The sequence below is a fragment of the Nothobranchius furzeri genome, chromosome 2 (genome assembly GCF_043380555.1).
Source record: "Nothobranchius furzeri strain GRZ-AD chromosome 2, NfurGRZ-RIMD1, whole genome shotgun sequence".
NCBI classification, from domain to species: Eukaryota; Metazoa; Chordata; class Actinopteri; order Cyprinodontiformes; family Nothobranchiidae; genus Nothobranchius; species Nothobranchius furzeri.
The window spans coordinates 23,430,707-23,453,900 of NC_091742.1; the positions used below are offsets into that span (position 1 = coordinate 23,430,707).

At 43.0% G+C, this 23,194-nt stretch overlaps 2 protein-coding genes across 7 annotated transcripts in view; both read left to right on the forward strand.

Annotated features, from left to right (window-relative positions):
• The window catches only part of LOC107378103 (bromo adjacent homology domain-containing 1 protein), a 46,634-nt gene extending 40,549 nt beyond the window's left edge, over window positions 1-6,085 (forward strand). For all 3 annotated transcript variants that reach the window (XM_070545119.1, XM_015948135.3, XM_015948136.3), the window contains exon 7: window positions 1,168-6,085. In XM_070545119.1, coding sequence (XP_070401220.1) covers window positions 1,168-1,357 — 190 coding nt within the window. In that variant the 3' untranslated portion in view covers window positions 1,358-6,085. The remainder of the gene's footprint in view (window positions 1-1,167) is intronic.
• A 2,718-nt stretch (window positions 6,086-8,803) lies between these two features.
• Window positions 8,804-23,047, forward strand: LOC107378102 (echinoderm microtubule-associated protein-like 1). 4 transcript variants are annotated; one of them, XM_015948133.3, is made up of 7 exons: window positions 8,804-9,860; window positions 16,160-16,351; window positions 21,594-21,723; window positions 21,842-21,943; window positions 22,058-22,086; window positions 22,170-22,196; window positions 22,427-23,047. In XM_015948133.3, the coding sequence occupies exons 1-7, from the start codon at window positions 9,716-9,718 to the stop codon at window positions 22,699-22,701; spliced, it is 900 nt and encodes a 299-aa protein (XP_015803619.1). In that variant the 5' UTR covers window positions 8,804-9,715; the 3' UTR covers window positions 22,702-23,047. The 4 variants fall into 4 exon arrangements, with proteins under 4 accessions (XP_015803619.1, XP_054604413.1, XP_054604412.1 ...); XM_054748438.2 differs by having other exon boundaries at window positions 8,806-9,860; window positions 22,055-22,086; XM_054748437.2 differs by lacking the exon at window positions 8,804-9,860 and adding an exon at window positions 15,422-15,741.
• Window positions 23,048-23,194: the final 147 nt, after the last annotated feature.

Sequence of the window (23,194 nt, forward strand, 5' to 3'; positions counted from 1 at the left end):
TAGGATAAGTTAAGCCCACCTGCATCTCATAACCAGTGTTGGGCATCTTATGTTTAAAAAGTAATTAGTTATAGTTACAAATCACATTTTCCAAAAAGTAACTCAGTTACCACATTGTAAAAGTAATTAGTTACCTAGCAAAGTAACTGACGTAACTTTTATGTTCTGTAACACAGTTACATATCTGAAAGATGTTTTAACTGAATGATCTTTACTATCTAGAATGAACATCTCAGATACTCAGTAAGAACATTCTCAATAGGGCTGCACGATATTAGGAAAACCTGCGATATTCGATAACGATTAATATTGCGATGACGATATTACTTGCGATAAATAAAAACTAAACACAGGAACAAAAATAATCAAAACAGACATAAAAAATCATAAAAATGAGAAATGCAAAAGATGTGAGGAAAGGGAAAAAGAAAATGAACAAGAAAAGGCAATCAGTGGATCCAGGGAAAAGCAGATTCAGCAGAACGAGCAGAACAAAGCTAACTCAGGTGTTTGCTAACCATCAAAATTAAGTGCCATCCGCCTTGGGGGCGGGCATTTAACCTATGAGAACTCGCCCAGTTGGCCAAATGAGTGAAGAGCTTTATTTAGGTGTTAAAAAACATCATGCTTCCATTTGATTGACAGAATGCGTTATGTGTAGCAAACATTTGAGCTGACCATTCAATGCGATATTTATCTGTTCTTTGCAATATGCAAATTGTGCATGCTGATATCGCGATAACGATATATTTACGATATATTGTGCAGCCCTAGTTCTCATGGATTTCTGGAATGTTAATTTCTACTGGGAACAATAGAATTATAGATATCTGGAATACATATCCAGTCTGCCTAATAAATGTTAAAAAGTCCACCTTAAGCGTGGCGCACAGCGGAGGCGGACGCGCCGCCTCACTCCCGTGTCGTCGTTTTAAATAGACATTACAAAACAGAACGGCTTTACAGCACAAACCCAGCCGCAGTTTTTATAACTTCAAAGTACTATTGATCTTAAAATATTCTAATAAATGGTGTACTTACCCATTTTTAATTAATTAGTCTAACAAAAGGCGGCAAGTCTGATCAAGTATAAACTTTGGTATTTTTACCTTTTGTAATATATGGTTTTAATTACTTTTACTTGTACTTTTTCGGTTGTTTCCTCAGATTTTGTGCCTTGGTAAAGCGGCGGGCTGAAGGAGCCCCACCTGGCAGGGCCAGTGTGGTGCCCTTCCGCCCAGACTTTGCCCCCCCCTCCCATCGCTGCGTGCCCATGGATGTCGACCCCGAGCTGGTGTACCTCTGCAGGCACGTCTACGACTTTCGTTACGGGCGCATCTTGAAGAACCTGCAGTAGTGGGAGCAAAAGGCACCTTTTGAAAGAAACCATCATGCAGCTTCACCTCCTGCAGAGGAGGGGCACCAAAGGACAGACCCACCCACCCCTCAGATGTGGAGGGAAAGTGAAGAGGGGAGGGGCTTGGTTTTGGCTAGCATACTGACAGATTATGAAGCACAGATTCCTTTACTAATACGATGGAACGTGAGATTAGAGCACCAGTGATGGTTGGAAAAGCAAACAATTCATCCATCGACTCAGATGTTTTAGTTTCATTAAAGCTCGTGTCCCACCCCCACATCCCATTCCTGCCAGGGATGTTTCTGTTCGAGCCGTGTTCCCCCTGAAGCATCTCAGCACAACAATCACGTTTGTTCCATTCGTGGGCTGCTGCTTCACGGATGGTCCGGCGCCGAGGTGCTGCTGGGGAATACGAGTCTGCTCAGAGCTAACGACGCTCCACCAGCCGGGGCAAAACGACTCTGGATGTTTCTGTTGGAGAACGGAGAGCAGACGTTGTCCTTGCGGTTAATTTAACGAGTAGATGCTTTTTTTTTTTTTTTTTTTATTTAAATCAAGCCTAACAAGCACCTTTACATCAGTCTGCTCCCTGATTCTCTACACAAACTTACTTCACCTAAATAAATAAGAAGTAAGCCTGGATCCCACTGGGCTGCAGTGAGACAAAAACACACCGACCGACCTGGCGGGCAGGTATAACGCTGTCGTACCTGCAAGTAAATCCAGGCAAACTTTCATCTCGCAGTTTAATCACGGACTCGTTCCATTTGAAAAACAAGGAAGGATTTCACCGAACTGGTTTCGTTTTAATCCCATAAAATCAGATTTTTTTCTAGATTGAACAAGTGGCTGACAGGTGTGGATATGAGCAGAGGGCAGAAACAATACCTTTATTTAAAATGGCCAACAGCACTTAATCTAAAATGCAAAGAATGATCCATTTAAATAAAAAAGCATCAATTTGACCTCCTCTCTACAAAACCTCAGCAACAATGTAAAATTCAGAATTCCTACTGTGTAAAATCGGATCTTGCAACTAAACGATTTTTTTCCACCAGGAACTCCCGTGTCCTCCCTCACGCTTCCCCCTCCTTGCTGGCACTTGTTCCCATGATTCATTGCACTAACAGATTCCTTTATAACAACACGATTGTTTGTTTTGAAACCAGCTGCTAATATATTAGTGAGACCGGGGTCATATTCTACATCATCTGTTTTAGGGCTGCACGATATTAGGAAAACCTGCGATATTCGATAACAATCATTAATATTGCGATGACGATATTACTTGCGATAAATAAACTTAACTCAGGAACAAAAATAATCAAAAACAAAAATAAAAACAATCATAAAAGTGAGAAAAGCAAACGATGTGACGAAAGGGAAAACGAAAACAAGAAAAGGCAATCAGTGGATCCCAGGAAAAGCAGAATCAGCATAAAGAGCTGAACAAAGCTAACTCAGGTGTTTGCTAACCATCAAAATTAGGTGCAATCCGCCTCGGGGGCGGGCATCTAACCTATGAGAACCCACCCGATTGGCCAAATGGGTGAAGAGCTCTATTTGATTAGTTAAAAAAACATCATGCTTCTGTTGGATTGACAGAATGCATTATGTGTAGCAAACATTTGAGCTGACCATTCATTGCGATATTTATCTGTTCTTTGCGATACGCATATTGCGCATGCTGATATCGCGATAACGATATATTTACGATATATTGTGCAGCCCTAATCTGTTTGCATTTGATGAAGGAAACAATAACGGCTGCTTTTGTCGATGAAAACTGTAGATTTCTGTGAGCAGTAGTGGAGACGCCCAGCTGGAGTCATTCCTTTTGTTTGTAATCAGTTTTGACCCGTGCTCTATGGATATAATATATAATATATATGTACGTGTTCACATCCATGTGATTAGATTTGCAGAAGGCGGCAGGATGGAGTCCTGACTTTCTGTGTGGACAAACGTAGCACTGTGATGGATGCGTGATTGGAAAGCAGGTGTGTGTGTGTGTGTGTGTGTGTGTGTGTGTGTGGTGTGTATGTGTGTGTGTTTGACAGTCGGGGGTGGGGGTACTTTAAAATGAGTTGTGGCCAATTTCAAATCGTGCTCTTTGTTTGCCTTTTAACCTGCAAGTGTTTTCCTGTCACTCGAGTAGTGTCGGATTGTGTGTGTGTGTGTGTGTGTGTGTGTGCGTGTGTGTGTGTGTGTTCCTTTTCAAAGATATAAAGAGTCCCCCGATAGCTTTCCCGCATGGTGATATTTGAAAAGTTGTAAAAGTTGCCCCCACACACACTAAAGCCATCTTTAACGTCCCGCCTGTGCGAGCTAATCCCAAACTAAATCAAATCCAGATAATTGGGTTGTCTTTTTCTTTTCTTTGTCTAATTTCAGAAGTTTCTCTCCCCTTATTATTCAAATAAGTAATATATATTCTCCTACTTTAATATTTTATTATGTCGATTTCCTAGAATGACGTATGCAATATAGTTTTTTAGACTATTTTTGGAAAACCAACCTAACAAATCTAGAATATGCATTATTTTGTTAATTTCAGATACGTTTCAAATTGTGACAGTGTTAACTGACCAAATGAAAGAAGAAAAAAAGATTGAAGGGACTGGTTGTGGTCACGTGATCTCCATCCCTTCTTCCAGGAAATGAACATATCTAAGTCCAGGAAGCACCACACACTCTTTTTGAACAATGCACCATGTAGAATATTTGCAAAATCAGTGATGATTCTATTTAAAGAAAGAGTTTTATATTTAAATGAAAAACAAAAACAAAAAACTATTAAATATATGAAGATTTAACTTATTTGGAATTACTTTGTCTCATTGATGAACTTTATCTTGTGATCCAGGATAGAATTAGCTTTCTGTTTGTTTGTGACTCGATGAGATTAATGGCAGAAACGTAACCGTTTAGATTTCCAGTGTTATGTTAGGAGGGTGGAGACGAGACCAAAATACAGCTGCCACCTTTCGCCTCCGCAGACAGAACAGAGGCGCTCTGATTTGATTTGACCTCCTCGGAGACTTGGAATGCCCGAACCTGTCCGGCCTTAAGGGTTACGTGAGCTTTCATTGGGTAGTTCTTTTTAGGAAGGAGATGAGCAGTATGGAAGAGACAAGACGTAGGAGTCAAGTTGTCCCTCAACAACTCGTAACTAAAGCTAGAAGTTTTACCCTTCTGGGACTTCTAAGGATTAGAACCATTTTCCAAGGTAATAATTATAATTATAATTTACAAGCACGTCTTTGAATTCTATTGTGGATTGTTCTCCCAACTCTTATTCTGGTTTAAGAGTTGAGCCACAGCTAGATGTTTGTTATATCCACCAACAAGCCCCCAGCACAGTTCTGGTTGATGTGTCGTGGTGGTTTTGGTGAATTTCATCGACACTGGTTTGTTTGCTGACATGGACTTGACTTTTATCACAGCTGACACGTTTTTAATTCTGTTGAGGTTGGAGCTTTGGGATGACCGTTACTGGAGTTTAACGTGAGTCGGATTTCTCCAATCAGGAACCAGCTCTGATGTGTTTGGGGTCAACGGCCTGTTGGAACACCCAACCATGCCAACCGTCAAGCTGATGATTTCAGGTCGAGTTGCATAATTTGGAGACTGCCCACTTTGCTCACTGAACCAGCCCCATATCATGATGCTACCACCACCATGCTTGACAGTTGTTCAACGTTCTCCGGTTGGAAAGCCTCTCCTTGACTCCTCCATACTCGAGCTTTGTCTCGTCTGAGCTCAAAACTGTTTTCCAGAGGGTATTTGGCTCATCCAGCTTCGTACTTAAGTTTGACCTTCACTTTTGGAGTAGGAGTGTTTTTCTTGGTGTGCGCCCACTCAGTCCATGGTGATGTAAAACTAGCTTCACACTCCCAACAGTTTCCAGTTCATGGTAGGTCTGAGTGTAATTGGTTCTCTGGTTACATCTGTACATTATAAGTACCATCATAACTACCGATAACGACCCAAACGAAGAGAGAAAATCCACAATAAATTCAAATGCTGACGTCTATATCGATAATTAAAAGCTCCAAATTGACATTTGTGTCCATAATGGGTGCTTAGGAAAGAGGGAGATGATTTAGGACACCCTCCATGCAGATCAGGGGTCCTTTTCCTACAGCTGTTTGCCTCTTAGAGGGCAGAAACTGTCCCAACAGCGTCTCTCTTCTTGAAAAAGCAGTTATTGGAAGCTCATCAGACCACGTGTGACAAACCCCCTAAGCGCTGGCCAGTCTTGTGGAAAGCATGGACTAGATTGTATGTTGGCATAACTTGATTACTCACCGGCTTTGCATGGGCTACAGTTACATCCTCCGTTGTCGTGACAACAAGGCTGGGCAGCACTCGGGGAACAGAGAAAAGTTTCAGCATACTCTCGTGGTCTGCAGCGGCAGATGAAAAGCTGAGCAACCTTCATCGTTGCGTCCCAGAAGGCACCTCGCTCACTCCATTAGACGAAACGAGAGCTTCTGCTTTCTCTGGCCTGTAATGATGCTCATTGTTTGCATATATTTTCATATATATTTGTAAAATATGTGGGATGTACATTTTAGATATTTTTGGAGTAGAAAGAAATGTGTGTATCAGAGTATTGTCCCCTTTGGAAGATCTCTTGGATTTTTTTTAAGAATATATCATCCCGACTGATTTAATGTATCATTGAGAGAATATTTATAAAATTTAAGTCCTTTGTGCAAACTTTGTGTGGCTCTTCATTTTTGACTGTTTAATCACAGTTCTGGCAGATTAAAGGAATGCTCTTCAAGATGAGTTAAATTTAGATTCCTCATCTAACGGTTAAAGGTGAGTAAATAAGGTGCTGAGTTTACTTCATGTGCTAAACAGGAAACGGGCGGATGTTGTAATACTATAAAGCGTCCACTGGAGTTCAGTAGTGAGACACCAGGTTCAGACTCAGACTTCCTGCTGACCTCGTTTTTTTTTGTAGTTCATGGTCATCTGTTCATGTGAGTACAACAGGAGACGTTAACCTCCATGGTCTCTGTCAGCAGACTCATAATCTGCCTGGACCTTAAACCCCATTCAGGCCACGGGTCACAAGGAGTATTCAGCAGAGACGGAGTCTCTAAATAATACCATTTGTATGTGTTGACTCATCCCGCCTCTCGGTGACCTCCGGGCTAATTTAGGACTCCTTGAAATTCTAACAGCAAATTAATTCATGTTTAATTTTTCTACATTTAGTAAAAAAGTTGTCCATTGACGTGAGTTTGGTCAATTTTTACTGGGAGTAAAAGCAGTTTAGATTGTTTTAACTGTGTCTGTCAACAATAATTTTGGGTAGGGAGACATTTAAATTGTTTAAAACAAGTTGATTACCTTTTTTGCCTGAACTACGCCTGTTTTGAAATGTTTTACACCCTGTAGGGCAGGGCTATTCAATTCCGGGCCTTGAGGGCCAGCATCCAGCACGTTTCTGTTTTAACTCTGCTTCAACACACCTAATTTCAATTAGTAGATGATTAACAGGCTTTTGCAGAGCCTGATGAGCTGCTGCACAGGTGATTCAACACTGAATCTAGTGTGTTGGACCAGGGAAACCACTAAAACGTGCTGGATACCGGCCCTCGAGGCCCGGAATTAAATTGGCCTACAGCAGGGCTATTCATCTATTTCTTTTGAACAAAAACCAACTATATAGATATTAAAAACATAATAGTCATAAATAGATTATGTTATAGGCAAAAGCTTGGATTCATCATGCTCTTAATTTAATAATGTTTGGACCACAGTCGGTTTTGCAACTCATCTAGAATCCACAGGTTGAAACTGAAGACTTTCTCAATATTTCAGCAGATACTACTATGTAATACAAATTTCACTGCAGTGAAAATGTTTGTAAACCAAAGATTTCATGATTTTTTTAAAGAAACGTTGGACATCTGAGCTGTTTTAGACAGCAGAAATGAACTTGCTTCATTTGGACTAGCCGTTAGCTCATTATTCCTGTAAGATGTAAACTCCATTTCTCCACACAGAGGCTGTTAAGGAAGCCATCTGTGACTAATCTTTGTCTTTTACATAGAAACACGTTAAAATGGCAGAAATAGTGTTTACATAGAATAAACAGCTGAATTGTTATTAAAGTTAGCTTATTTGTTCAAATTTAATGAGTTTCAGACACAAGGTCAGATAGTTCACTTTTTATTTTGTGTCTTTTGAAACTCAAGACATGAAATAAAACACACAGGCTAAATGCAGTAGATAAAATACGTATAATAGCAGATTAGAATGGTAGAACGGTGTTAGACGATACCAGCAAGCAGCAAATGTTAAAAGTTGTTAAAACAAACATACCCCGACCAAAATAAATTATAAAACAAATCAATCAAATCAAAGATACTTTATTAATCCCAGAGGGAAATTAGAGTTTCAGTACACACAATTCAGAGGTCAGACATACATGGGCAAGACACATGACAAAAATTGGTGACTGTGGTCATTCGCAACCCTGAGTCGCGCTACCTTAATAGAGATAAGAGGGTTACATGAGGATTGGTTCAGGTGGAGGGAAAAAAGGCACTTCAGAGTTACCCTCCCACCAGGAGGGTAGCTTTGCTCTGCAAAAAAGCACCTCAGACAGATATGCAACAGACTTCAGACATTACACAAAATAAGTGTCCACTAGGTGGGGTGGTGGGTTGGGACTATCCCCACTTCAGTTCCTGCAGCCACGATAAGCAGCGCATGTCACCTCAGTGTGGATAGGGGGAGGAGCATTGAGGGTTGGAGGGTTGCCTTGACCCTGGAACATTTCAGCGGCCATCCCGCAGTCCCGCCCAGGCTGGGAAAGGAGGCAGAGTTGAGTTGCCATAGCGACGGCACATTCCACATATCTTCTGAGGGGGGAGTTTTTGTTGGAGCCTTGCAGGCTCAAGGGTGCCAGATTCCGAGTAGAAATTGTTTTGGGGCCAGACAGAGATAATTTCCTCTCTGTCTTACAGTTTGTTGGTCCTCAACCTCTCAAAATCCCAATAATGGACGTTAATCCATCCCAATCCGTGCTGATTCGTCCACTCTCTCCTTGATGGTATCCATCTTCTGTGCCAACGAATGAATCTCGGCCAAAGTCCCAAGCTTACGATTCATCTCAACAATTATGTGAGTCTGTGAATTCACAGCGAGGTGCAAACCATCTCTTGCATCAAGAATGCAAGCGCCATTATAAAAGTTGAGGATTAACCTGGAAATGAGGATTTAAGCTTGTTTCTTACTAAAACAAAGGATGCAAAATATTAAAGAAACAGTAGGAGCATTCAGGAAACTTTCTGGGCCTGTGATGGGCAGGTGATCTCCCCAGGGTGTCGTCCCCCCCCCCCCCCCCCCCCCCCAGCTCTCGCCCAGAGACAACAGCCCCTGGCCTTCCACCAGCAACAAGTGGGTAAACATCTAAAATTCTTGTCACTAATCCAAATGTTTTGATTTCTTTGAATTTTCAAAAGCTTCATGTTTTCTCATTCAAATGTAGAAAATCCAGTAGAGTTTCAGCTGCCAAACCCTTCCTGTTTTTGTTTATTTTTTCGAGCAGAAGCCTGATGGCGCGCGTCAGAGATGAGCCTCTTCCTGTAGTTCCCAGATCAGAAACCCGAATAATTGCGTAAAAACAACTCCTGCGGGAGCGCTCTTAATTCAAATGAGCACTTCCTGTATGAGACCAGATCAGCAAGTGGACACATCTGCTGGGGACCGAATCAATCCAACAAACTGCAACATGGACAAAGAGAGGACTTACACAGGAGGGGGACCTCAGCACAAACACCTAACCAGCTTTTCATCCAGCCTTGTTTCCTTCTCTCTTGGTCTAATTACCACATCCGGCTTATTGTCCTCCTGATGACTGTAATTAATCAAGTTCGGCTGCCTAATCTCTGGATCCTCATCCGCACAGCACACCAGGGCCAGCCACACCGGGTGCTAGCCTGATGTCAGCTCTTTTGGACACAGTAATTGTGTGCTTGTCTGCAACTTTGCGTGCAACTGCAAATTCCACAGGCTCATCTTGCTTGTTGTTTATTTTAAAGTCAGGAGTGTGTTTTTCAACTGGGCATTAATGGTAAAAGTGTCAAAAAGTTTTTCTTCTCTTCCCTTCATCACTCGTCCCAGGACTCCCTGAGTCTCGTCCTCACTTGAGCTGCAGATAGATTACCGTGTTTTTAATCTGCTCTCTGAGTGACATCACCCCCTCCACACACTCCTTACAGGACACGGGGTGAGGGAGGGGGGGGAGGGAAAGCTGGACCGGGCAGGGAAGGTGAATCAGCTCAGCAGGAACACACCGGCTCACTCTTATCTTCCTTCATCATCGTCATGGCAGCGGAGGGGGACACAAACATGGAGGAGATGCTGGATCAGGACGTGGGGATGGAGGTCCGAGGCCTGCTGAGGAGACCCTCGCTGAAGGAGAGCTATCACGGTGAAGCCCTGTTGGCACCGGACACGGACTTCATGACAGGTACATTGGAGAAAGTGTGCTCGACTACAGCTACAAATATTTTACAAATATTTAATTAGAATTAAAAACTGGGGAGATAATCCAGTTTAAATCTGATCTACTGAGGCTGATTAATAAACTTTTGTTGAATAATTTGTCATTATTAAAAACGAGAAGAAGAAATGGAATCAACTGGGATCACAAAGCTCTTCAAATGGCTGCATAATCTCAAAGGAATTTTAAAGATTAAAATGTATGCATTTTAATTTTCACAATAAATGTGTATAATTGATCTTTAATCTGGAATCTGCTGCACGTGCATGACTAAATTCAGGGATGTCTGGTTAGATTAGCATAAACTGCGTCCGGGGAGATTCTTCACAGCTGAGTTGAAGCAAAGACTGAGCTGTGGGTTTGCTAATTCTCTCACAGCATGAGGATTATGTGCTGCTCTAATCCCAGTCCCATATGGAGTGTGTGGAGGTGGCGTGATGATGGAGTCACAGCCAGGACTGAAACAAAAAGAGAAGATCACAGAATCAGTGCTGTCCGGGGTGGAGGTTACTTCCACAAGTTAAATGCAGAAACAATTAAACTCAGTTTTTCTTTTTCAGGCTAATCTACACGTTACTGTTGGATTAATTAAAAAAAATCTGACAGCAGCAGTAAATTTAATCATGTGGTTAATTCAAGATGGATCATTTACTCTCATCTTAGATTTGTCCATTTTCCACCTATCAGTTGAAATGTTTAGCATTAGCACTTTCACTCTATTTGTTTAGATCAGGGGTCACTAACCCGGTGCCCCCAGGAGCCCTTTAGGTGCCCTTTGGCCTGTTCTAAAAATAGCCCAATGCACCGCTCAGAACAGTTTAAAATGTTTGTAAACAGAGATATAATTATTTCCTGCTGCGGAAAAGGGTGGCTTGCCAACTCCGGGTCGAGGGAGAGGTCCTGCCTCAAGTGGAGGAGTTTAAGGATCTCGGGGTCTTGTTCACGAGTGAGGGTAGGAGGGATCGGGAGATCGACAAGCGGATTGGTTCGGCGTCTGCAGTGATGCGGACGCTGAGCCGATCTGTCGTGGTGAAGAGGGAGCTGAGCCAGAAAGCCAGGCTCTCGATTTACCGGTCGATCTACGTCCCAATCCTCACCTATGGTCATGAGCTTTGGGTAATGACCGAAAGAACGAGATCGCGGATACAAGCGGCCGAAATGAGTTTCCTCCGTAGGGTGGCCGGGCTCAGCCTTAGAGATAGGGTGAGGAGCTCGGACATTCGGGAGGGACTCGGAGTAGAGCCGCTGCTCCTCTGGAGCGAAAGGAGTCAGTTGAGGTGGTTTGGGCATCTGGTCAGGACGCCTCCTGGACGCCTCCCTGGGGAGGTGTTTTGGGCATTTCCTGCCGGCAGGAGGCCCCCGGGTCGACCCAGGACACGTTGGAGAGGTTACATCTCCAATCTGGTCCGGGAACGCCTTGGGGTCCTGCCGGAGGAGCTGGTGGAGGTGGCCGGGGAGAGGATGGTCTGAAGCTCTCTAGTTGGGATGCTGGCCCCGCGACCCGGACCCGGATAAGCGGAGGAAGACGACGACGACCGCTGCAATTTTTTTAAATCACATTTTATGTGATTAAAACCATAGCAGCAGAGATGGCTGACAGAATTGTGGGAACTACAGAAGAACAAAGCTGATGAGTCATAAATGAAGCTCTAGGAAAGAGATGGTGGAAGCTAGACTTAGGTCAGATGTGAGCATTTGTGAGCACAGAATGGTTTGATGCCCAGAAAGAGGCTACCTTTGCTTTAAGGAAGCTGATGGACAAGTACAGAGAAGGTCAGGATGTGCATCGCTGTAGATTTAAAGAAAGGTGCTCAGAGAGGAGCTGTGGTGCGTGAGGAGGTCTTGATTGGCAGATGGTGCAGAACGTGTGTGAGAGCTGTGAGACAGCAGTGAGGTTTGATGTAGGAGTGACAGAGGAGCTCGAGGTGGAGGCGGAGTGCATCAAGGATCGGCTCTAAGCCCCTTCTTGTTTGCTTTGGTGATGGACAGACTGACAGATGATGTCAGACAGGAGCCTCCATGGTCTACGGTTTTTGCATATGACATGGAGAGCGCAGGGTGCAGATAGAGGAAAGACTGGTGAGGTGGAGCTATGAACTGGAAAAAAGAGGAACGAAGACAAACTTCATGTGTGTAAATGAGAAGGGCACAAGTAGAATGGTGATGTTACGGAGTAGAAATAAAGATGGAAGACGATTTTATGGTGGAAAAGAGAAGTGTGTGAAGCAGGTTTGAATGAGTGGAGACAAGTGTCGGGTGTGATAAAAGGGTTTCAGGTGTAGAAGACAGTGGTGAGAGCAGCCTTGTTGTCTGGTTTAGAGACAGTGTCCACGAGGACAAGACAGGAGGCAGAACAGGAGGTTGCAGAGCTCAAGATGTTGAGGCTCTTTTTAGGAGCGGCGAAGATGCGTAGGATCCAGATAATGAGGACATCAGAGCTCATGTCAGATGCAGGGTTAAAGTCAGAGAGGACAGACAGATGGTTTGGACATGTCCAGAGGAGAGACAATGATTACATAGGTAGAGGGATGCTGAGGTTGGATCCACCAGGCAGGAGGCTTAGAGGAAGACTAACAAGGAGATTTATGGTGTAGTGAAAGAGGACATGAGGTTAGTTGGTGTGAGGGTAGAAGATGTAGGAGATCTGACTAAATGGAGACAAATGCTTAGCTGTGGAGACTCCTGAGAGGACAATCACATGTATAATTGAAAACGATAATTCAAAAGGCTTAAAATATCTTTATTATACATGAAGTTTAGTTCAACTCAAACCTAATCTAGGTCAAAGGTTAGTATTGTATGCATGACTAAACTTGGTGTATCAATCTGGTAGCCTTTCACATAATGGTGAAGCAGCTCCCAGCTTCACAAAGGTTGGTGACCCCTGGTGTAGATGTTTGGAGCTGGGGATTATGTGGAAACATAATGAGTGGCTGTAAATGTCTCTGAATAATCTCAGTTTAGAGAAATGGATTAGTTCAGACTAGATTGATAAGCTATCGGCTAGTCTGAGTGGGGTAAAATTTGTTTCTTTTGTTGCAAAGCAATTCTAATCTCAATTTTATAGTATTTCATGGAAACTATTTATGAACATTTACATCTCAGTTAATACTAATATTATATTATATTAATATTAATTCATATTAAATCTATGAGGTTTGTTTGAATGTCAGTGGTAGCAGCATTTTGCTGTAGCACTTCCATTGCTTTCTGGGATATCATCATATTTCCACCATGACTTGATGACATCATAAATGACTTTGGACATGACTCAGGCTTCCCCACTGCTTTAGTTGGACTTGAGCCTATCGGCCTACATGATATCACTCAGGATCATCGACATATAATCAATTTCCCTCTGGGATTAATAAAGTATTTTTGAATTGAATTGAATTGAATTGAATATAAATATTGGACAATGGATTTCCATAGACTGCAATAATGAGTTTTTATGCTAAAATGGGAGGTGGCCACCACCGCCATTTTGACCGTGTCACAGGTTCCGTCAAGCCCAGACAATTCCACAAAAGGGAAGAGAGGTGGAGCTGAGGGTGGGGCTGTAAGGCTGGGATCAACTGACGACACCCGGTCGAACTAGCTACAAGCTAACCTGAAGCTAACCCAAAGCTAAGGCGGAGGTGGGAGCTAAGCTAACGGAGGTAGCAACCTAGCTACAACCGGAGTTAACTGTGCACAACACCAGAGCTTCTGAGTCAGAGGTACGCCGGGCTGACCGCTGGGTAAAACCGGGTGGAACACAGAGGTCTCCGAGACCTCCACAAGCCGGCAGCCGCACAGCAGACAAGCGCCGCTGTGATCTGAGTTGCCACTGGGGAGAACCGGGTGGAAAGGTTTCCATCCCAGAGCTCCACAAGCCGGCAGCCCGCGCAGCAGACAGAAGCCGCGATCAGACAGAGATGCACCGAGCTGCTGGGAGGGGAGAAGAGCTCCACAAGCCGATAGTTAGAACCCAGCTCCACCAACATGTTATATTTCAACCCATTTTCTAAAGTGCAGCATATGTTAAATGCACTGGGTATTACCCTATTACATTTAAATTTCATGGTTAAACAGTACATGTTAAAATCTAAGCTCAGCTCGGCAGTGACCTAAAATACATAAATATAATTTTACTTACCGAAAAAAATGAAGTGGAGACTCCTTGGACGCTCTATTAGTGCAATTAATGCCACAGCAAGTCATTTTGTCCAACAATTGCACAAAAAATATCCAAAAGAGAATACACAAACACAGAGACTCAAAATCCCGGATCAGTTTCCAAGCCAGACCGAGGCTCTACTGAGACCTTTCCACGGAGCTAGCTCTGTGGTCACGTGGGTCTGATGCTCATTAATTATACAGAATTTTAGGCATTTAATACACTTAAACAGAAGAGTGAGAAAAAAATTCACCCCCCTCAGAGTTGTCATGAGTGTAAACTAGATAATTTAAACAAAACACATGTTTTGGTACCAGGCTCTAAACATGTTTATTTCTGCTGTGAAATTGGTATTTTTAACATGGGAGTCAATGAGGATTTGTTCACTTCTGACACCAGCCCCTAGTGGATGAGGGTGGAACTGCAATTTTTGGTACTTCCGGGATTGCTCCAATTTTTGAGCCGCATCGTGGGGGCTTGCCCAGGATCAACAAGTGTCTCACTTTGATAAATTCATACAATGTAATTAAATTACATTTTTAGTCAAAGTTTATGAATTGGATTTGACTTGGGACTTGCGCGTCTCACGATTTAACCTGGTTTGAGGCTTGAATGGAGAAAAAAATGCTAAAATTATGACCTGATCTTGTTCCCTTGCATGGACACTTATTGTTGAAGCTTTACTGATTCAGAATCACCGAGTGGCTAAGCTAACAAGATCCGTTGCAGGGTGGCATTTGGACCTGACTCGTCAAACTATTTTAATCAAAGTGAAATTTGAGTCAAATAAACGGGTTGATCTTCACGAAGCATCACAACAGCTAGGGTCCTGGTTAGAAACCACCTACTCACCTATTTACAACCCTCACTTTAGCAAGATTCCTGCTTGCTGGAGCAATTTTTACCTCATCTATCTGTATTTAGGAAGCATTAGTTACATTCGTCCTCTGTTGACCTGTGCGCGCGCACGCACACACACACACACACACACACACACACACACACACACACACACACACACACACACACACACACACACACACACACACACACACAAAGCCAGGGCAGACGTTTGCTGACGTGCTATTCAAATTTCAGGTCTACTTCTGATTTAGTGACATGTAGCTTATGTGTGTGGGCGTGGTCCCAGAGATTAACGTTGGGATTAACGATGCACTCAACACACATGCCCATGTGCGCGTGCACACACACACACACACACACACACACACAGACATGCGAGAGCAGAGACAATTCAGGCCGAATTGAACGACTTCTTAGTTTTTAAGCACGATTAACCCCACCCCCACCTTTATACACACACACACACACACACACACATAAACACACACACACTTGTGCGCACACTCACTCAGCAAAAAGGCTTAAGAGCTCTACAAAACACAAAAGTGTGTCCGAGATCAAAGCAGCAGCGCCCTCCTGCTTTAACTCCATTTTGGACCCAGAGCAGCGGAGACGTGTATCTATGGAGGGGATGAGACCTTGGTGGACACCGTCCAAGTGAGATGGAGGGGGACCAGGGTTTTCTGATCGGAGGAGGGAAGAGGAATGAAAGACTTTGCTCACGAGAAGAGAAGAAGAGGAGGAAGATATGTGGGGCGGTGGAGGGGGCTGCGTGCGTCCAGCAGAGATACCACGGTCACGCTTCAGCATCCAGCTGCTCACATGGTACCCAAGTCTCATCCAATGTTTGGTTCTGGAGCCAAAGATGGGGACGCCAATGAAAAATAATGATTGTTTTTCTTTGTCTGTATAATGGAGGGTGGGCTGGGTCCAGCTGTGCTTTGACCTCATTAGCAAAGTGGGTTTTAAAGTGTTTTAAGTATTCTTTGTAGCCTTTGTGAGCGTGTGTTTATGATTTTTTTATTTCTTAGAGACCGTTTATGGTGGGTTTACTTTTAAAACAGTGGACACTTACGTCCCGCTGTGCTTTGAGTAATGTAATGTGCTTTAAAGGGTTCATGAGACAATCTGTCCCTTTTGGAGAACGTACAGCTTTCTATCCAGGAACCACATTTGGTACCAACTTCCTGTTTTGTCTCTTTCCATCAATCTAACACGCTTCATCTCCCTTTTCCTCTTCCAGACGACCGCAGCTCAGCGACCAGCGGCCTGGATGTGACCGACCGCCTTACCTATCTCGAGCAGAGGATGCAAATGCAGGAAGATGAAGTCCAGCTGCTAAAGATGGCCCTGGCAGATGTTCTCAAGAGGCTCAACATCTCTGAGGAGCACCAGGCTGCAGCAGCAGCAGGAAGGAGAGCACCAGGAGTCAAAGGTGAGTAAACACCTGTGTGACATCAGTGTTGTTCTAAAGAACACCAGGGACTGCTGCAACTAGACTTCATATATATCTTTTCTTTTTTTAAGAACACAAATAGAAAAAAACCATAACTGTATTTAGAAAAACATTACACTGTAAAAATAAAACGTTGAATTTACTCAACCAAGTTACGTCCACTGGTTCCACTAAACTTTGCCACTTAAAGAGCAAGTCACCCCCCCACCAGAGTCTTATTCCACTTCATGTTTGAAAAATGCAACTAATGCTGTTGCCTGGCAGACCGAGAGGGTGGAGCCGCTAACAAATACACACACAGGCTCAAAACAAGATTGTGACATCATAATGTACCAGCTAATGTCATAGTGTACCTCTTAGCCAATAGCGATGGCAGATTTAAATGTAAATGCAGTGTAGAGATTTTACCTGACGACGGCGCAACACTGTCAGTTTCATGCAGATTATTTAAATTTTAACTAAGATGCACTAAAGTGCCAAATTATTGACTCCGCGTGTCTACAGCACGATTAGACACTCATTTATATAGTTTATCAGCAAAAAATAAGTTGATTTTTGGGGTGACTTCCTCTTTGAATGTAAAGAGAAATATTTATTTTTTATGTTAGAAGTAAGTGTATATTTCTTGTATACGTTGTATGCTAACTTGGTTAAGTAAATCCAACGTTTCATTTCTTACAGTGTACTGGTATTGATTTTAAATCATATTTATTTCAGGTTTTGCTCATGTCTTTTTTTTAAACAATAGTTTTAGCTCGTGTCTCCTCAAAGACAGAAACTTTCTGAAGGTGGTCCAGCCCAGGAGTCGTTAGTGTGCTGAGTACTGGTGACATAAATAAATGATTCTTGTTGTCTTTTTATTATGGATGCTAATGTTTTTAACCATTTAACCGGGTTGGTTGAAGTTGCAGCTACACACACATCAAAAAGACCACATGTCTTTAAAGACTTCCAGTTTTCAATCCAGCATCCAGGTCCTGTGTTTAAATTTGCATTTATTTCTAAAGTTTATCTAAATATGTGTTTAGTAATAAAAACTGAGAGGCCCAAGTGGGCGGAGCAGGTTGAGCAACCCAGGAGGAAGGAGCAGAATTTCCCCAAACCAACAAGGCTGCCACGAGAGAACCAGCACATCCCTATAGCTTGAATGTTCCTAAACAGCTACCGTATTTCATTACTATGAAGCATCAACCAGCTTATGAATATAAAATGCTAGGGGTGTTCCGATCAGGTTTTTTTTTGCCCCCGAGTCCGAGTCTGAGTCATTTGATTTTGAGAATCTGCTGATACCGAGTCCCGATCCGATACTTTCGATACATAAAAAAGTAAAAATAAAGAAAAGGAAGAAACAGCTCCAGAATGTTCCTTTTTTTTTTTTATTTAATTACCTTTTTATTTTCATTTTTAACAACAGGTCACTTCTGTGAGGTAGCTTGAACAATCAAGTAATAAATAACATAAATTATTCACTTTTGAACTTTATTGCAAATGTAAAAAGTCTAATATAAAAACAGATAGCACTTCATCTTAAAATACCTGGCAGGGGTCTATTTTGCCTCGGCCCCCAAAATGCTTAGATACGCCCCTGGGCATGGGACGGAGTTTTGAAGATGATCTGAACTGTATCAACTATATAAATACTACATGCTGATAAATTATTGCTTTATACAGGTACAAACGTGTAGTGGGATCAATCTACCTACATTTTATTTTTTTAAGAACTTTGTTTTGTTTTCTTGGTTTTTATTTTCCTGTCTTCCTGTCCTCTGTCTCTGATCTTCCTGCATCTCCCAGTCCTCCAGAAAAACTCCTGCCAGCTTCCTTCTTTTTCACCTCACAAGTAACTTTTTAACCAGCAGATCAAATTGATCTATTGACCTCAAAAAGAGCGGAGTGTGCGCCGCGCTGCCCGGCTGCGCCAGTGACGAGCGCTGCAGCGCGAGCGCGTCCACACGTCATGCTCAAATACAGACAGAACTTACCAGAGAGAAAATGAACGGACACGAATGACTGTGTGTTAATTATATATTTGGGTGACGCTCATGGACGTAATTTTCACTTTAGAAGTGGGGGGGACACGGGGGGGGGGGGCACGGGGGGTATCTTTATAGTATTCTCTAATGGGGAACAGGCTTCAACACAAACAGTTGTTTTCCGCTTGGTCCTAGAGCTCAACCAGTGGCAATTTAATCTAGTGTAATATTGTTTTTGGATGGTAAAAAGTGCAGGGGTCAAAACTTGACTTTGGAAAAAGTGGGGGCGGGGGACATGTCCCCCCTGTCCCCCCCCAAAATTATGTCCATGGTGACGCCACTTAGAAACTTCAAAAATGTTACTGTGGCCGTGTGCAGAACGCAGCTGGAGTTCATGAATGATCAGAGGTCTTCCTGCCCGTCTCCGCATCTCTGCTCAAAAGAGTCTCCGCTACTCTGAGTCCATATAAATAAAATAATAAAGGTAGAAACTGGATCTCTTTTGGGCTCCTTCTGGGTGTGTAAGTTAAGGGCATCAGGGGAGCCTGACAACCTTTAAGGAGAACCAAGTTGCTCTCCTGTAATTTGAACCCAGTATCCGAGCCCGGATCGGGTTTGGATTGGGAAGTAAAGCCCGAGTCCCGATTGAGTCTGAAACCACGTGATCGGGGCCGATTTCCGATCATGTGATCGGATCGGGACATCCCTATAAAATGCTACATTTCAAGGTTATAGAAATTCTTAAAAAATGTATTAGTCAGGTTTATTAATGAAAAAGTGAACAGATACACGTATTTTAAAAGTAAACAATAAAAAGATTACACACTGGGGCTTTAAAGTTTATCACATTTTTGTGCCTTACTTTTAGAATAAACTCAATAAGAATTTTGTGAAAGTATGGAAGATTAGGGCCACTGAAAAGAAAAAAAACATCTGACTTTAAACTCAGAATTCAGACTTTAATAATTCTGAGATTTAAATATCTGAGATTAAAGTCAGGATTCTCCTCCTTTTCTTTTTTCTTTCCAGTGGCCCTAATCCTTTTTTGTATTAATGCTTGATTAAAAAGTGAGAGATTATTTACCCTAGTGGTTCAATTGGAATAAAAAAAGGGCAAGAAACTCAACATCTATATTTAATTCATGTTTTGGAAGATAAAGGGTTAATAAATTAGGATCTACCCATCCATTTTCTAGCCACTTATCCATGCAAGGTCGCAGGGGACTGGTGCCTATCTCCAGCAGTCTCCGGGCAAACAGGCGGGGCACACCCTGGACGGGTTGCCAGTCCATCGCAGGGCAACACAGAAACACCCAGGATAAACAACCAAGCACACACAAACACACACACACACACACACACACACACACCTAAAGACAATTTAGACAGACCAATCAACCTGACAGTCATGCTTTTGGACTGTGGGAGGAAGCCGGGGTACCTGGAGAACTCACGCATGCACAGGGAGAACATGCAAACTCCATGCAGACAGGACCCTGAACCTTTTTTGCTGGAAAGCAACAGCGCTAACCACTGAGCCCCTAACAGTTTTTCTCGATTGCTAAAACACGTTTTTCAAAACATCACACACAAATGGCTAAACCCTGGCTTCCCTTTGCAAAACAACTCTGCCATCAAATCTCGTAACATGTTCACCAAATGGATCACGTGTTTTCATTTGGTAAACACAGCCATGTGTTCACATGACACACACACACACACACACACACACACACACACACACACACACACACACACACACGCACACGCACACATATACCATTCACTCAATAAACACAAGTAGCTTTTGGGTGAACTCTACCAAGCATGGACAGAACACTGGAGAGCAACACTGAAAACACAATCTATTACAATGCCCACTTCTCTCATGGACAAACGTTAGACATCACACAAATTTTGAGGACCCCCCCCCCCCCTCCCATTCGAGCATAACCATGGGGCATCATGCCTCCGGTCTCTGTCTGGCCAGAGGGCCTCATCAACATCCTCCTGGTCCAAACAGCGCTGGAAGTACCGCCTCGAGTGCCTCATGAAGCCCTGACAGGCCTCCAAGGCCACATCTCCACAAGCCTCCTCCATGGCTTGAAGCAGTGGGACCTGGCGCTGTGGATTCCTTTCGTGCACCTTCCACCTCCCGGCTGAGAAGAACTCCTCAGCGGGATTGAGGAAGGGGGAATAAGGTGGAAGGTATTAAACGGGAAACCGTGGGTGGTCCTGAAACCTCCTGTGGGCAGCCTTCCGTTTAGGACTTCCAGTAGCAGGGCTGTGTTGTATGCCCCTAGGTGGGCATGTCGGTGTAGGATGCCACGGTGGTTCATGGCTGCACACGTGGTGACGTTGCCACCACGCAGGCGCGGGACCTCGATTATGGCCCGCTGGCCAATCACAAATTGCTCGGCAGACCCAAAGATTTAGAGATTTGAATATTTGTGTGTTGTTGAATGAAGCTTTGAAAATTTATGCGAGAAGTGTGTGTAAACCTGAAAATCGTGTGCTGTGTTTTGACACCAAGGTAATGTGAAATTGGCATCAGAGTGTAAAGGGGGATAATCAGAGTTCTAATATGATACGGAAATCTTAAGTAGTGATAAGTTGAGTCAAGCCACTGGGAACAGAAGTAGAGGTTGTGAAAGTTGTGCCTCATTTTTGCTTATTGAGTTTTAGCAATTGAAAAAAACTGTAATTAGGATCATAACTGAAAAATAACTCACTTCAACAGTAATGTTCACTTCTCAATTTGTGCTTGAATCAAACAACTAATATTAATATATCAAAAATATCAGCAGATGTATTTTATCTAACTCAATCCTTCACAAGTCTCTGTTATATGAAGGTTTTAAAGCTGTAAATAAAACACTTTATCGTATTTTTGCTTCTTCTTCTCCAGAGTGAGTCTTAAAATGTTGAATATACTGCAAGTATTTGATCATAAATGCATTTAAATATGTTTTTTGTTTAATTTCTGTTCAGATCTTCGTGACTTTTTTAATTTTCTTTCCAAGCAGCCTGACTTACTTGCAATCCTCTAAATGGATCACACAAACACGTCTTCTTTAGTTAATGAAAACACACACACAACACACTCGGACTCCTCAAATACTATTTCAGTGTCAGGTTTTCATCAAATTAGATGACATTTACATGAAATCTAAATAAAGGAGTGTTCTGATTTATTAATAACCTAAATGATTTCTTTAGAAGGAGTATTGTTTTGCATGTTTCCACAGCCAGGCCCCTATCTCTGGCTCTGTCCTCCAGACCCTCCTCTGTGACTTCCAGTGCTGCTTCCCTGAGGAAGAGCTCAACGCTGCCCTCTGGTGCCACAGCCAGGAACTACAGCGTCACACCACCCAGAAGGCAGGTGCTCATTTTGCAGCCAGCCAGCTGAGAGCTCAGTCTGAAGCTTCCCAATACTTTCATATCTTTTAATCGTTTTCTTTCTCTTCCTTTTGCATGAATCTTCTCTTTACTTCAGTGGTGTGAGGAGCCCCTCAGGTAGAGTGAAGGACAGCCCATGCAAGAGCACTAAAACACAACCCATGTCTGCAGCTTCAGCCTGTACGAAGATCCCAGACGGGTACGCTGGTGTTACAGACTAAACGTGCTGGTGACTCTGGAGGTCTAGGGTCTCCTTTGACCTCTTCTCACCTCTGTCATCGTCAGTAATTCAGCTTTTCTCTCTTTTTAGCAGCAAATCCCAGGAGGGTGCAGTGAGTACAGGTAAGAAAACACACCTCTGTGACGTCGCCACTGTGGTGTTGATGTTTGTAAACCAACTGTGTGTGTGTGTGTTACTTGTGCAGGAAGTAGGCGTGTGACACACTGCAAAGGTAGGCTTCATCCCTCACAGTGATCTGAGCCTTCGATTGAAGCGTTCAGCTTAAAGAACTGTGTGTGAGCTTTTCTTTCATCCTTCATTTTTCACATCTCACCGTGACTTGTGTGCCCCCCCCCCCCCCCTGTTTTTGTCTCAAAATTACCCACTGTGTTTGCCCTTTGAACCTTCACACACAATCACCCCAATACTCCTCACTCCTTCACATTTCACCACTTCACTTAGTGACTATGCAGATCTATCTGAGCCCCCTCGCAAGAAAGACTGGGTCTTCTGAGGCTGCCAAGTCTGCGTCAGCGGTCCCGGCCGACTTCAGGCCTGTGGAAGATCCCAGGCCGATGCCCACAAAGGGGACCAGCAGGCTAGAAGGGAAGAAATCCACCCCGTCCTTCACCTTAAACCTCCAGAAAACCCTAAGCAGCCAGACTGCACCGCAGGAGATGTCCAGTTATAAAAGTCCCATTAAGTCTCCCAGCCAGTACTTTCAGATATGTTACTGAAATGAAAAGAAATTACTGAGTTTTCTCCAAATGTCTCTAAAAATCAATAAATCTGAAGTTGATCAGCGACTGAGACTATACTGTTAATGCAGAACACTGACTTTTTAAATGTTTCATCTTTATTTCTAATGAGAATAGAATAAGCTCGTGTGCATTTTAGCATTTCCATAAGACTTTGTCTCCCTGCTTGTTTTTTTACAGTCTTTTAGCATCAGCGAGCTATGAGTGTGGTTGGGAGATGATTTAATACGGTTCTGGTCTGTTTAACACGAAGTAGTGTGTGGTTACTAGATCACCCAAAAACCTGCTCTTACTTAGGAGAATCAATAAAAACTCTTATCACAAATGAATTCTTATTTTTCTTCTGTTCTGTTAGTTTTTTTCTTATGTCCAGCTAAGTGTTGCGTTGACATTGATTAATAAGAATAGAATAAACATAAACGGGAGGTGAGTTTGCTGCTCTGGGACCAGCGGACTGAGGGCGCTGCCGGCT